Here is a 14,294-nt window from a genome sequence, read left to right as displayed (position 1 = left end):
GCGCACCACCAAATTCTCGCGACGAAGCGTCGGAAGGATGCCTCGCGGTCAACGATAAAAAAAAAAAGAAAACAAGCATCCAAGGACTCCCAGGGCGCGCGTCCCTCTCCCCTCGGAAGCGTGGGTTCGCTGACGAACCTCCTCTCAACGGCGGCCGAGCAAGCCCAGGAAATTTCTCGATGGAAAGGGGCGTGGTGATGTCGGGTTGCGTCATCCGTCGCGGACGGCCGTCGAACCGTCTCGCGCTTTCCCCCAGCCTTCGCTGTGCATCGCGCCGACGAACTGATGAGAATTTTCTGGAATCTCGCGCGGAAGGTATTTAACCGAGCAGCAGAGATGGGAGATCAGGAGAAGAAGGAAGTTAGCGCCAGTGTGCATGCGGTTATTCCGCCGCGTTTGTCGGTGAAGGTTTTGTCTGTAGTGACAAAGCAGGGGAAGAAGAAAGTACTGTAATTACTCGAATCTAACGTGCACCTTTTTTACGGTTAAGCGAGTTCACAAATCGCATGCACGTTAGAATCGGGTACGAACGAAAAAATTACGGTCAATCTATTGCTATTGGCAAATCCAAAATGGTCGCCCCCTACGTGCGGCGGCACCTTTCCTTCCTCCGTGTGCGTCGGCATGGCGCGTCGACCATTTCTGCCTATGTGTTTTCCATGTGCGGCACTTCGTACGTGTGCTGAGGAGTTCGTCATCTAGTAGTGCATTAGCATCGACGGCGTGGAAGGGCCGACTCCAAAAACTCGAGTGCACCACGATGCCGCTTTTAAAAGAAAAGTCGTCGCGTGTGCAGAAACGGACGGAAATCGGGCCGCATCGCGGTCGTTCGGAGTTCCCGAAACGTGCGTGCGGGACAGGCGGAAACAAAAACGGAAGATTGTCGACAGCAAAGCTTCACGCAAAGGCTTCAGTGGACCACAGCAGGGTTGGTTTTCGCAAATTAAAGAGCTGCTCGGCGAGTATGTGCTTGAGCAGCGAGCTGCACAGCGGCCCGTGACGACAGAACTGGTCCAAGTGCGGGCTACGCAATTAGTCTTAGAAAAAGGTCTAATGCGGAGTCAGTTTAAAGCGAGCAGGTGCTGGCTAACTAACTTTATGAAGAGGAAAGGCTTTTCCCTCCGAAGGGGAACATGCATATGCGAAAAGTTTTGCAGAAGAGTACGATGAAAAGCTTCACAGTTTTCAGAGGTTCGTCCTAAACTTGCGGCGCAACAACGGCTACCTGCTTGGGCAAATCGGGAATGCCGATCAGACGCCTTTTTACTTTGACATGCCTGGCACCACAACCGTCGAGAAGAAGAGGGCGAAGCAAGTTCGCGTGCTGGCATCGGTCCACGGTAAAACTACAGTGACGGCAATGCTCTGTTACACGTCAGATGGGCACAAGCTTCGCCCGTACCTCATATTTAAATGGAAGACGCTCCCGAAAGGAGTCGTTTTTTCGAGTGGTGTGATCGTGTGGGCCAGCGAGAAAAATGGGTGCGCGTTGCAATCGATGTCTTACGGGGTTTTTCTTTTTTTGCGGTGGAAATCGGGTGCGCGTTACAATCGAGGGCGCGGTAGAATCGAGTAAATACTGTATGCGCCAGAGTGCGTAGGGTGTTCCGCCTTTTGGGCGAAGCCTTTTGTCTTCCGTGACAAAGGAGGAGAAGAAGAGGATTTCCACCTGAGGGGTGAAGACTCGAGCTACAGGCAAGAGTGTGTGTCTACCGCTATCGAGCGAAGACGCGTGGCAACAGCTGTGTGTGTGAAGCCGACATGTTTTCGGCGAAGAAGTTTGGAGCCTGGAGAGCGGTCAATTGAAGACGCGAGGTTTCCTGGAAGAGGAACACTTCGGGGGCAGCGGAACGACAACAACGCTGGACTTTGAGTGAGTGATTCTCGGAAGAGTATCATCCAGACCTTTGTTCCAAGAACTTTGGACTGAATTTGTTGTTTCGAGTGTGGCTGATTGTACTGTGTAGTACGTTGTTTGATTGGTGACGTATTGTATTCAACTATTGTCGAGTGTGCATACTTGTGTATCGTTTTGATCTGCCATAATTGAGAATATAATTTCGTTTTGTTTATCAACTCTCGTCTCTGACTTGTTCTTTGGGCCACAGCCGGCGTCCGTTGGCGCGCCAAATAGGACCACTTCTAAATTGTCCACGCTTTCGTGGTGCGGTTGGGGGGGCCGATACTTCGGCCCTTGGAATTAGCCCGGCGATCGCCTCCCTAATTAACGGGACCTGTGACAAAGTACATGCGAGGGGTGAATATTTGAGCTGCTAAGTGTTCTTGCGCTGTTCATGATGCGTGTGATTGCATGTTTAGCATGGTAAATTTGTTCCTGTTGTTTTAAATACCCTCTAAGTGATTTTGTGAGTTGTAATTGGTAGCTGCCGAGTATGCAAGTTTGTGCGACACCTTTGCTGAAAATATATGTTCTGTTTGTGCCGTCACCTTCTGGTTTTTAACTAGGTTTTTGGACCACAACCGGCGTTCTGTACTAAAAGAACCTAAATTTAAATTGTGTGTGCTTTCATGATATGTTTTGGTGGGCCAATACGTCAGCCCTTGGAATCTGCCCAGTGATTGCCTCCACACGAACGGAATCAGTGACCCTTTTCATTTCAGGTGAGTCAAACGGCCAGCATTCATGGAGGGTATTGGGACCTATACTCTATGAATTATTGGCCCTCCTAGAGCAAACTGTTCACATATGTTGTGTAATAGGTACTTCTTATAATGATTCAGAATCGAACCTGTGACGTGCACTGACTAAACGTGTTATTTGCGGCCTATTGTGCCACGTAGGAATGCGTGTGAAAGCATTTATGCTGGGAGGAATGGCGGCACCAGAGTGGGTGCGACGTGGACTAGGCCCGTCCCGACACTTTGGGGGCACGCAACAGGCCGCACCTTGTTTTTTAATCTAGTGGCCGTGGAAGTGCAGTCGAGAAGCTCTTTTCTGAGAGGCACCTCGGTGGCATCCTTGTAGCACCTAATGTAGGACTTGGCTTGTCAAAGGCTGGAGGCGCTCGTCGTGGACAATGAGCTTCAATGTCCTCTTGCTGTCTTTATTGCCGCGAGGTGCATAAACCAGTCAGGCACAAATTCTCAGTTCTGGTCACGCAGAAATTGTGTTCACAACTCAAATGCCCTCCTGGCACAATAGACACAGACTTCCACTCCTGTTATAAAAGTGAGCTGTCGTTAGAGAAGCGATAAGCTTGTTGGTTCGCTTGGAAGAGCAGACTCCTGTCAATTCGACCGCTATTATTAAATTAGATGTTCTGCTTAAAGGGGGCCACGACACCCAACAATTTGTGGTTTTAAGCATAAACTAGAAGTAGAGGGCATAATGTGCGTATAAAAAATACAAAAGTGGGCTGTAAAAGAATATTTCAGTGCAAAACAAGCCTCCTAACTAGTCGTTTGTAAACCGTGCCCACCGCCTTTGACTGCCATTTTGACATGGCATGTGTCAGTAAGGTCATCTGCAGCAAAAAGCAGAGCCGTCATCTTCTATCACAGTTTCAACCACTACACATCATTCGATTTCAGTGCCAAGCTGAAGGAAGCTAATATATCTCAATTTCATGCACCGCAGACCACGAAGCAATATTTTTCGCTGGAGGGCAGACACTAGTACAGCTAGCAGCTTGTTATGTCGTAAGTGCCCCAGTGTTGCCCAACTCACTCATGTGCTTAAAGATTGACCCAAATAACACGAATTATGACCAATGATTGGGTGTCATGGCCCCTTTAATCTTGACTAGCTGAAAGGTTCCGGCAAAAAGAAAAAAGGTATAGATAACTACGAAATGAAAACTTGCTTGGCGGAAGCCTTCTGGCTATTGGATCGAGCCACTTGGTGTTCCAGTCGTTCCAGTACAACGACTGGTATGCCGCTTCCCTTTATTCCCAATAACACAGACAACCTGAAAAGCAAATGTAACTTCATTATTCCAAAGCTTTTTTTTTTTTTTTTTCGGAGGGGTTTCTGGGCTACCTAAAACTAGTCTTTATAATGAAAAAAGAAGCTCAAGCAAATGAGAAAGAAAAGCGAATCAGACTTCACGGCTCCCTTCTGGGCCTTTGTTTAACTTTCGCACATTGTAGCAGAAGTGATGTCAAGATTGTGACTCCCTACTGTTGACAGTTTGTAGTTCATATGCATAACTTAAAAACTGCAAAATATATCACTCTAAACGCTGCTCGGCTTTATCTGTTGAGTCATATAGCCAAGCACAGCAAAAAGAAGGGTCCCTTCAGTTGATTTTCATTTTTTCCTTCAGCACTTGGGCCAGCGTTGTACTTTTTTTTCAAGCAAGGACTTTTCATTTTGGACAAGGTTGAAGAATGTAGTCGACCTACCAAAAATACTTTGTTCTGGTCCTTTGAAAAAAAAAAGACAGTTATAAATAAAGCATTATATCACCAAAATTGCTTAGAAGTCCAATTCACTTTTTAAAAATCTTGACATCTAGACCAAAATGCAAAATTAGGACATGAATGGCCAAAGCTATCACTAGCAGCTCAAGCTATGACAACGCTGTACATATAAAGTATTGACAAAACTCTTATGCAAATAGACGAAATGACAGCCAAGAAAATACAAAACAGAGACACTGTGCATAGTAGCTCTAAAAATGCTCCGATGTATACACAAGTCCATGCTCTGGTAAGTGCATTGTAAATTGCATGAAAAATAAGGCATAGCTGCCATCATTAAAAGCAGCTGGTCTTGTAAAAGCTGCAACACATGGGAATTCAAGAGACTGCACGGTTCCCAACTGAACAGCATACCGACAGACAAGCTCGATTTTTCCCCTTGGCAAGTTTGGCAGACACGACTGTTGACTGGATTGAAGGTACAGGAGTGTTGTCTTCCCCTAAAGACTTCTTGCAGCAACTAAGTACACAGAGTACTTGAAAATGAAAGTAGGATTTGAAAGGATTTGAAAGATCACATATTAATGAAGTTAAACATAGGTATGAGCTTTCCATCTATGCACCATGCACACGAAGCCTGAAAGGTTGATGTCTGTTTCAAATTCCCTGAAGTTTCAAAGATTGTGCGCATGTCGAATTAATGAAAACCTTGAAGAAGAAACTGACAGAGATTTGTTTATGCCAGCACAGGATGACAGTCCAGGAGAACTGTCCAACACATTTCAACAGTTTAGCACATGAAAGGGATGGGTCTGACTTCCGAGCACAAACTAACAATGTGCCAGACTATGTAATTCTTAGAAACTGTGAAATTTATGAGCCGAAAGCTTGACATGAATAACGGCATGCTGCAATGTAAAACTCCAAGTTTATTTCGACCACCTGAGGTTACCTAATGTACACCTAAACCCAATTACATGGTCATTTTTTTCATTTGACCCCCATCAAAACGTGACCACTGCCACTGGAAATACCAACTTTCAACTTATATTTTAAGTTCTCTCGTATTCACAAAGCATCCCAAGTGACTGAAAAAGCAATAAGAGCTGAACTAAATGCAGCGTTTTTGCTGGTGTCGGTGCGACCGTTGACAGTGGCCGTTGCGTCCATTTCAAGACTGCAGCATCGGTGCCGGAAGCAGTTGCATGGACCGAGAATCAATCAGAACACGGCTGGCAGCAACTTCTGCTATGTAAGGGCATCGTTACTGCCGCCACCTCAGATCCATTAGGTCGCCACCCGCAAGTTCTCAACTGATGCTTGTATTCGACTTAGGTTGTTCCTCACAAGCTTCTGCAGCAAGTGCTCTGGATTGCTTCTGTTTCCGAGTGCCATCCTCAAGTTTATCGGCAGACTCTAAGCCCGAGCTTTTTGAATACATGGCCTCGAAAATGAGCATCTTCAAACTTGGAGGCCATGTATTACAAGCATGGTTTCTTTTTTCTCAAAAGTTCTCAAAAGCTGTGGCTACAAGTAAAATAAAGAAATATATCTTTTAGGCAGCACAGTAACTTGTTTCCCTCACTACAGAACTGTAAATACACTTAAAACCTAAATTCAGGGTTATTTCTTTTTGGCCCATTGACAGGAGGAGAGGTGTCAGGGTCATCCCCTTTGGTCTCAATGTGTGACACTAGGCTCAGCTGTTTCTATACCTCTTGGTCACCCTCTCTGGCAGCGTTATTGACATCACTCTTAGAGATGCAACACCAGAAAGCACCAGTGAAAAACAATGCCTGTGGTTCAGCTTTAAGAGTTGCTATAAAGTGCAATTTTGTACAATTGAATGTTGGTACTATTCTTTTGGCCTGGCAAAAATCCATCTAGATTCACACTGAAATTTGGTTTTCATATGCAAAAGAGTTGCTTGCAACAGCTCAGTATGTTTTAGAAAGATTGAAAGCACATCAATACGTCACCTTTCTGTCAATCATGTTGTAACTGCCCGGCAGCCCTCCATTGAGGAACGAATAGAGGGCTATATGCATGCGCTCTTGTACTCTCCTATGATTTATGGCTTACTTGCACAGGTTGGTGGGCATGACGATAGTTATAGAGCGAGAACAGAACGACGACAAAGGGACAAGAAGGAAACGAGCGCTCGTCTCCTTGTCCCTTTGTCATCGTTCTGTTCTCGCTCTATAACTATCATCATGTCATACCAACTAGCCCAAACCGCCACACTTCTAAATTAGTGAGCAGTTAGAATTTTCGATCTGTTATTTTTTGCACTTTAAACAGTGGCTAAACAACTTGCTAAACATGGTAAAGAAACTCATTTGTCTTAGCAAGAGAGGAATGTTCAATCCATCTCTTTCACCCTCCTATGCTACCCTCTGACGTTTTGGTAGGACTTTGGTAGGAGCCAGGACAACCAGCATTGCCTGAAGCAAAGCTTCCAAGATAAAGAGACGTTTAACAACTTTTCCGCTAGGGGAAGAGCACATGCGCTGGGGCATCATAAAAATGGCAAACTATGCACTTGAATGTGTGGGGGTGCTGACACCCCCTGTAAAGTTGTTTGCGCCTCATTATCGCGCATAGGCCCCATTTAAGGTTTGCGACTACCATGTGGTAGGGGGGTTGTTTCTTATCACCACCATCATCATCATGGTTAGTGCGTAGCGCCGGCAGTGACGCCTGGTGGCAGGCCTCTGAGGCATCATCTAAGATATGAACGGTCCTCAGGCAGGTGACTGTTTGCACGAACAATTGTCTCTAGCGGTGGATTGCCGTAGACGGCCCCGCAGGCAGTCTGCGGTGGGCCCTTGTGGTAAGTCGAGCATTGGTGAAGCTGCCTTGTGTGGGTTCTTATTTTTGTTGTTTTTGAGTGTTGCGTAATATTGTATAAGGTTGTTCTAGCGTGTGGATAACAATATGTATAATCATTTGGTTGACGATATCGCCGTTCTAAAAGTGGTTATTAATTAAGTGTGCGAGTTGTTTGGTTGGTTTCAACAGTGTCTACTGTGTCCGTTCACTCCAAGAGCTTGGCTCTCTCTACTTCGAGACCCTACACTGGCTGCCCAGCGTGGAGCTCTTGGAGCATCGGACAACAGTTTTCGTGGTTCGGTACAAGCTTTCGTTTGCGCCGGGGAAGAGTAGGCCTAGGGTGCCTAGGGGGACTTCCATAGTTAGCGTCGGCGGTGTAAGAATGTCAGTTGGGATAAGAGCCATGCAGTCTGCATCCTGGGGTCAGCAAAGCTTAGAGCACGTGGATTGTAGACTAAGCCCGAAGCGAGTGAGTGCGGAAGCCTCGTGGGTGGTCCGATTTTCGGTAAATGGCTTCTATCTCTTTTGGGCTCAGGGAGTCAGGCGTCGTTGCTGTCCTGTCTTGAGGCTCGACGTTGGGGCATCGCGACACCGTCCGGGACAGTGGACGGCGGTCACTCCTGTGTGCGGCAAGCGAGTAGGGCCACTTTACAGAGTGGACGTCTCCTTGCGGCTGCCTCTTCTGTGCCTAGGCTAGGTGCTGGGTAGATGCCGGTTGTTGTCAAGCGACTCATTAGGCCTAAGGTTTTGCGCAGCCACGTGTCACATGTAGCACAACTAGGTGGATCGTGGCGTTGAGGTGTTGCACTCTACTTCCGTCACTTTTTTTTTTATCTTGCGATGCACAAGTTAGGAAAAGTGACTTTTATTTTATTTTTGAGCTGGGCGTCTTGGCCACCAGCGATGTGTTTGCTAGCAGTATTGACCATCGTACCACGTGGACGAGGAGCCCGAAGCTCCCTTCGCTTTGGCCTACTGCACTGTTCTTTCGAGTGTCTTGAATGCACGTAGCAAGTGTGATGTACCTGTGGCTGGCTGTCTTCTGCACATCGTCTTCGCCGTTGGCCAAGAATGCGGTCGTGAGTTCGGGCGATGGACATGCCTGGGACCTGCACAACTTCCTGCAGTCCGGCGTTCTCGCGATTGCTGGTCGCAACCAGAAAACCTGTCCGCGCGAGTGGCGGTTCCTCGCGCCGACGGCAACCTTACCGTTGTGGGGCTGGTACTGAGGTGAAGTCGTCGAGCCGGACAGTGCAGCAGTGTCGACCAGCAGCGGTGTCGTGGTGCACGGACGTTCTTTGGAGACATGTATTGTCATTTTTTATTACAGCTTGTATAGCTTATTCTTTTGTTGTTTTTTTTTTTCAGGATATGGTTTGAATTAAAGTTGGGGAGATGTGGGGGTGCTGATACCCCCAGTAATGTTGTTTGCGCCTCATGCCGCACATGTCTCGAGCATAGGCCACATTTCAGGTTCACAACTACCGTGCGGTAAGGGGCGTTGTGCTCACGAGCGTTTCTTATCACCACCATCATCATCATCATGGTTAGTGCGTAGTGCCAGCAGTGGCACCTGGCGGCAGGCCTGGGTGGCAATGCCCGATATATGAGCGGTCCTCTTTGGCGGGTGGCGGTTTGCGCGAACGGTTGTTTAGCGGTGGGTCTGCCGTAGATAGCACCGCGGGCCCTCTGCAGTAGGCACTCGTGGTAAGTCAAGCGTTGGCGAAGCCGCCTTGAGTGGATTCTTGTGTTTGTTATGTTTCTGAGTGTTGCGTAATATTGTGTAAGGTTGTTCAAGCGTGTGGATCACAATATGTATAATCATTTGGCCATTCTAGAAGTAGTTATTAAATAAATGTGAGAGTTGTTTGGTTTGTTCCGACTGTGTCTACTATGTCAGTTACTCCAAAAGTGTGGCTCTCTTTACTTCGAGACCGCACAAACGTTAAGACTACAAGCAGCTTCAATTTGAAAGAGCACACTGCAGCCCCATCACGTACACAGTATTTTGTGAACAACAATACCAATGATCTCACTAGTCACATCTGTTATAATATCTGGGGGTTAATGTCCAAAAACCCCACAATAGAGGAAAGAACCTCTAGGGGACTTCACACACAAATACTGTAAGGTCACAAAAACCCTGCCAAGAGGACAACTTCAGATGATATACCCGAGAGGAGACCTCAATGAGCGAATGTGAGTTGGAGGGGGGGGGTGCAATCAGGACAAGGAGTAAGAAAGTCGGGTGATGTAGTTATCCCGATAGTGTAAACGATGTCTTTAGGGCCAAAATTTTGTGTAGCACTAAAGCTGCACAAAATTCAGGTTTTGTCAGGGCTGCTGCCAGAAAGACCAATGCTCCTGAAGTGGGACACGAACCTCAAGGCAAGAAACAAAAGCAATTTGGCGATTTACTGTGATAAGTGTGGCTGCGTGCCACATACAAAGAGGACATGAGATTTATAATACTCCTGTCACACTTGAGGTGTTAATGTCATCAGGTTCAAATCTCATTCAGAGCAACAAATGCCATTCAATCTGTAGTGGCACTACACAGAAAAAAGTAATGACATTCATTCACGATCTCAATGTCAATAATTTAGAAAAAATATGGCCGGAAGAGTTGAGCAAGGTCCATGGACAGTGCTACAAAAGTGAAGTTATTCTTTTCAAAAGACATACGGGAAGTCACTTCGCTAAATAAATATTGACACAATGTGACTTTAAATTACGCGCGCTAGCAAATACTTGTGCCTTCTAGATGATTTGCGACGCATGAGCCTGCGGGACCCAGCTGCGCACGAACCGTGTTGGAAAAAAGAAGAACGTAGAAGAAGAGGCAGAAGTGAATCCTCGAGACAATCTAGCTGTGTTATTATTTTCGGGCACAAGTTCGCCCTACCTACGTTAGCCTATTAAAAAAGTTCATTGAAGAGTGCGTTACAAATCTGGTGGAAGTGCTGGGTGTGATGCCAAGCCCCCCTCGAGTGACGGAGCACAGCCCAGAACCACAGCGATTTCGACCCAACGAGCTGACGCCTGTTCATCAGCGCTGCAGTCGACGCCTATGGACTAATTCGAAGCCCGCCGCGCACCGTCGACGAGTTTCGTTCTGAGGCGACTACAATGGAAAGGACGCTACAACAGCGAGCAAGGTTATACAACCGGGATGCGACCGCCACTTCCTTGAACATGTTGCCACCAGTCTTCGGTAACGGCATGGAAGCACTAAGCGAGCTGGTGCGGTCTGTTGTGCGAGAAAAGCTGCAGAAGCAGCATCTTGACCAGAACGCTCCAATGCTTTCGTCTCTGGCCGATGTGATCCGTGAGGAGGTCAGGCAGGTGGTACGCGAACCTTCGAGCAACACACAACCAGGGCCGCCACTACAACAGAAGACGAGAGTGACGTATGCTGATGTGCTACTACGAGGACCTCCAGGACGTGCGGACGTCGCGACGGCTACACCTATGCAGTACCCGATGCCGCCGAGCACCCTGCAGCCAACGCCAGAGAGGAGACTAACGAACAGCAATGTCTGGCGCACCTCCGACAAGATACCGCTGTGTTATCACTATGGGGAGCCTGGTCATCTCTACCGAACGTGCCACTACCGCCAGGCAGGTCTACGTGGTTTTCCTGTTAATGCACCTAGACCACAAAATGGTGAACGTCCCTTCGAAATTGAAGAATACCTGTCAGGTCGTCAAACCTCAAGTGGCTTCCAACGACACCAACCTCGTGCAACGACAACGGGAAGGTATAGATCGCCTAGCCCCCGACCTTCAGCAAGCTCCCCAAGGTCTCGTTCCCCAAGCCCGCATCGGGAAAACTCGAGTCAGCGACCTGTGGAGGCAGGGCCGATGTCGACGCTAATGCAGAAAAACCTCCATTGCAGACTCTGAACGACGACCGATTCAGAAACCGGTGCTTCGATAGTGATGTTGCTTCCGATTTACGTGTGTTCGTTGATGGCTACGAAGTCATCGGACTGGTAGATACCGGCGCAGATTATTCAGTGATGAGTAGCGGACTTTCTAAAATACTAAAGAAAGTGCTGACTCCTTGGAAGGGACCACAAGTTCGCACAACAGGAGGGCACCTCATCGACCCTACTGGAATATGCACAGCAAGAATCGGAATACGGGGTTTCACGTACGTCGCCAGTTTTATTGTGCTGCCGGAATTCTCAAGAGACTTGATTATCGGCATGGATTTATTACGAGCTAATGGAGCTGTAATTAACTTGCGAGAATCTTCAGTCTCATTCTCAACTAGGCACGCGATTGCTACCTTTGAAACGGAAGAAACCGTATATGACCTTTGTATTGCAGATGATGGCGTCATGGTGCCGCCAAGATCGAGCATATCTGTCGCAGTAAACAACAAAGCATTCAGTGAATTCGAAGGATTTGCTGACAACAACACTGCCTTACTACTCCAAAAAGGGATCTGCATGGCACGAGGCCTTGTCAAGTTACGTGACGGATGTGCAAATGTTCTACTCGCAAACTTTTAAAAATGAGGTGCAGCACGTTGCAAAAGGTACCGTCATCGCCAGTCTGAATGATTTCGTCCAGGTTACGGAGCTGCGCACTTTCGAAACCAATGAGTCTGATTTCGAAGGCGTGGAGTCTGTCCTTGCAGCCATCGACATCGAGCCAGGCCTACTACCAAGCGAAAAAGAGCAAATAGAGGGTCTTCTAACGGAATTCGCCGAATGTTTCTCGTTGTCATCTAAGGTTCGACGCACTCCTATCGCCAAACATCCCATCATTGTCGACGAGTCAGTGAGGCCAATACACCAGCATCCCTACCGAGTGTCACCAAGAGAAAGAGAAGCTATTGGTAATCAGGTTAAAGAAATGCTCAAAGACAATGTAGTCCAGCCTTCATCAAGTCCATGGGCATCACCTGTTGTTCTTGTGAAGAAAAAAGACCAAACCTTACGTTTCTGCGTTGATTATCGGAAACTGAATGTCGTCACCAAACGGGATGTTTATCCTCTGCCAAAAATTGATGACACTATGGATAGGCTGCGAAATGCCAGGTATTTTTCCTCATTGGATCTTAAAAGTGGGTATTGGCAGATAGAAGTTGACGAAAGAGATCGCGAAAAGACAGCGTTTGTGACACCGGACGGTTTATACGAGTTCAAGGTACTCCCTTTTGGCCTTTGTTCAGCACCCGCCACATTCCAACGGATGATGGACACAGTGCTTTGTGGTCTTAAATGGCAGTCATGTCTGGTTTATCTCAATGATGTTGTAGTTTTCTCTGCTACCTTTGAGCAACATTTGGAAAGGCTCCAGGCCGTGCTCAATGCGATCAAATCAGCACACTTGACGATAAAACCGCAGAAATGTCATTTCGGCTTCCGTGAGCTCCTTTTTCTCGGCCATGTCATCAGTGCAGAAGGCGTCCGCCCAGACCCTGCAAAAACTGAGGCCGTAGCAAGATTTCCGAAGCCAACAGACAAAAAGGCTGTTTGGCGATTTTTAGGTCTCTGCGCCTATTATCGACGGTTCGTTAAAAATTTTTCACAAATTGCTGAACCACTGACGCGGCTGAAAAAAGAGGAAATCCCTTTCGTATGGCTTGCCGAACAAGAGGATGCCTTCAATGAACTACGAAAGTGCCTTCAAAGCCATCCTGTTCTGGCGCATTTTGACGAGGAAGCGGAAACCGATATCCACACGGATGCAAGCAATTTAGGTCTTGGGGCCGTGCTCATCCAATGGCAAAACGGACAAGAACGAGTCATTGCGTATGCCAGTCGCACTCTTTCAGTGATATGTGGGGTTAGTGGAGGGCTCTGCAAATTTCGACCACCTGGGGTTCTTAAACGTGCACCGAAATCTGAGTACACGGGCCTACAACATTTCCGCCTCCATCGGAAATGCAGCCGCCGCAGCCGGGATTTGAACCCGCGACCTGCGGGTCAGCAGCCGAGTACCTTAGCCACTAGGCCACCGCGGCGGGGCAGTCGCACTCTTTCGAAAGCTGAGGTGAACTACTTGGCGACTGAGAAAGAATGCCTTGCCGTGGTATGGGCTATCAGCAAGTTTCGACCATATTTATATGGTAGGCCTTTTCGAGCTATAAGCGACCATCATTCACTATGCTGGCTGGCTAATCTCAAGGACCCATGTGGACGGCTTGCACGATGGAGCTTGCGATTACAGGAGTATGATATCACGCTTGTGTACAAGTCAGGTCGCAAGCATAGTGATGCGGACTGCTTGTCACGTGCTCCGATTCAACCTGCTGCTTCTGCTTCCACCGAGGATGGTGAAGATTTTATTTTCTTGGGAGCTGTGACACCATCAGAGATGGCACATCAGCAGCAATCCAACCCTGAGATACTCCTCTTGATCAAGTACCTACAAGGACAGTCTGTCGATATTCCACAACCTTTTGTCTGCAGCTTGTCAGCGTTCGTCCTACGAAACAACATCCTGTATAAAAGGAACTTTGACAACAATACAGCGACATTCCTGCTTGTCGTCCCTTCACCTCTGCGACCAGAGATTTTGGAGGCTTGCCACGACGATCCATCAGCTGGACACTTAGGAGTAAGCAGAACGTTAGCACGCATCCGCACTAAATACTACTGGCCGAAGTTGCTTAGCTCTGTACGACACTATGTCAGAACCTGCCGGGACTGCCAAAGACGTAAAACGCCACCGCTAAAACCAGCAGGTCTCCTTCAACTGATAGAACCACCAGAAGCCCCATTCACACAAGTGGGAATGGACTTACTGGGCCCATTTCCTACGTCGTCATCGAAAAAACGGTGGATAATAGTTGTGACCGACTATTTAACCAGATATGCCGAGACAGCGACTCTTGTTAAAGAATCAGCCGTTGAAGTAGCCGAATTCTTCGTCTCCAACATCGTACTGCGGCACGGAGCTCCAAAAGCGTTGATCACAGACATGGGTGTGGATTCCTGTACGAATACGTGGCCTGTCAGAAAAACTGCTTCGCCGCTATTTCGGTCCGTACAGAGTGCTCCGCCGCGTCGGCTCGCTCAACTACGAAGTTATGCCAGAGGGACAGGATATTTCATCCCGAC

The 14,294-nt window shown here is 47.7% G+C and overlaps 1 protein-coding gene across 4 annotated transcripts in view; it reads right to left on the bottom strand.

Annotated features, from left to right (window-relative positions):
* LOC119160935 (uncharacterized) overlaps positions 1-14,294 on the bottom strand; it is a 120,228-nt gene that overhangs the window by 54,260 nt on the left and 51,674 nt on the right. For all 4 annotated transcript variants that reach the window (XM_037413215.2, XM_075880389.1, XM_075880391.1 and 1 more), the window contains exon 3: positions 3,825-3,929. In XM_037413215.2, coding sequence (XP_037269112.2) covers positions 3,825-3,929 — 105 coding nt within the window. The remainder of the gene's footprint in view (positions 1-3,824; positions 3,930-14,294) is intronic.

The sequence above is a fragment of the Rhipicephalus microplus genome, chromosome X, assembly GCF_043290135.1.
Source record: "Rhipicephalus microplus isolate Deutch F79 chromosome X, USDA_Rmic, whole genome shotgun sequence".
Taxonomy (NCBI): Eukaryota; Metazoa; Arthropoda; class Arachnida; order Ixodida; family Ixodidae; genus Rhipicephalus; species Rhipicephalus microplus.
The sequence above is the reverse complement of the archived record's forward strand: the minus strand, read 5'-3'. Positions and strand labels throughout refer to the sequence as shown.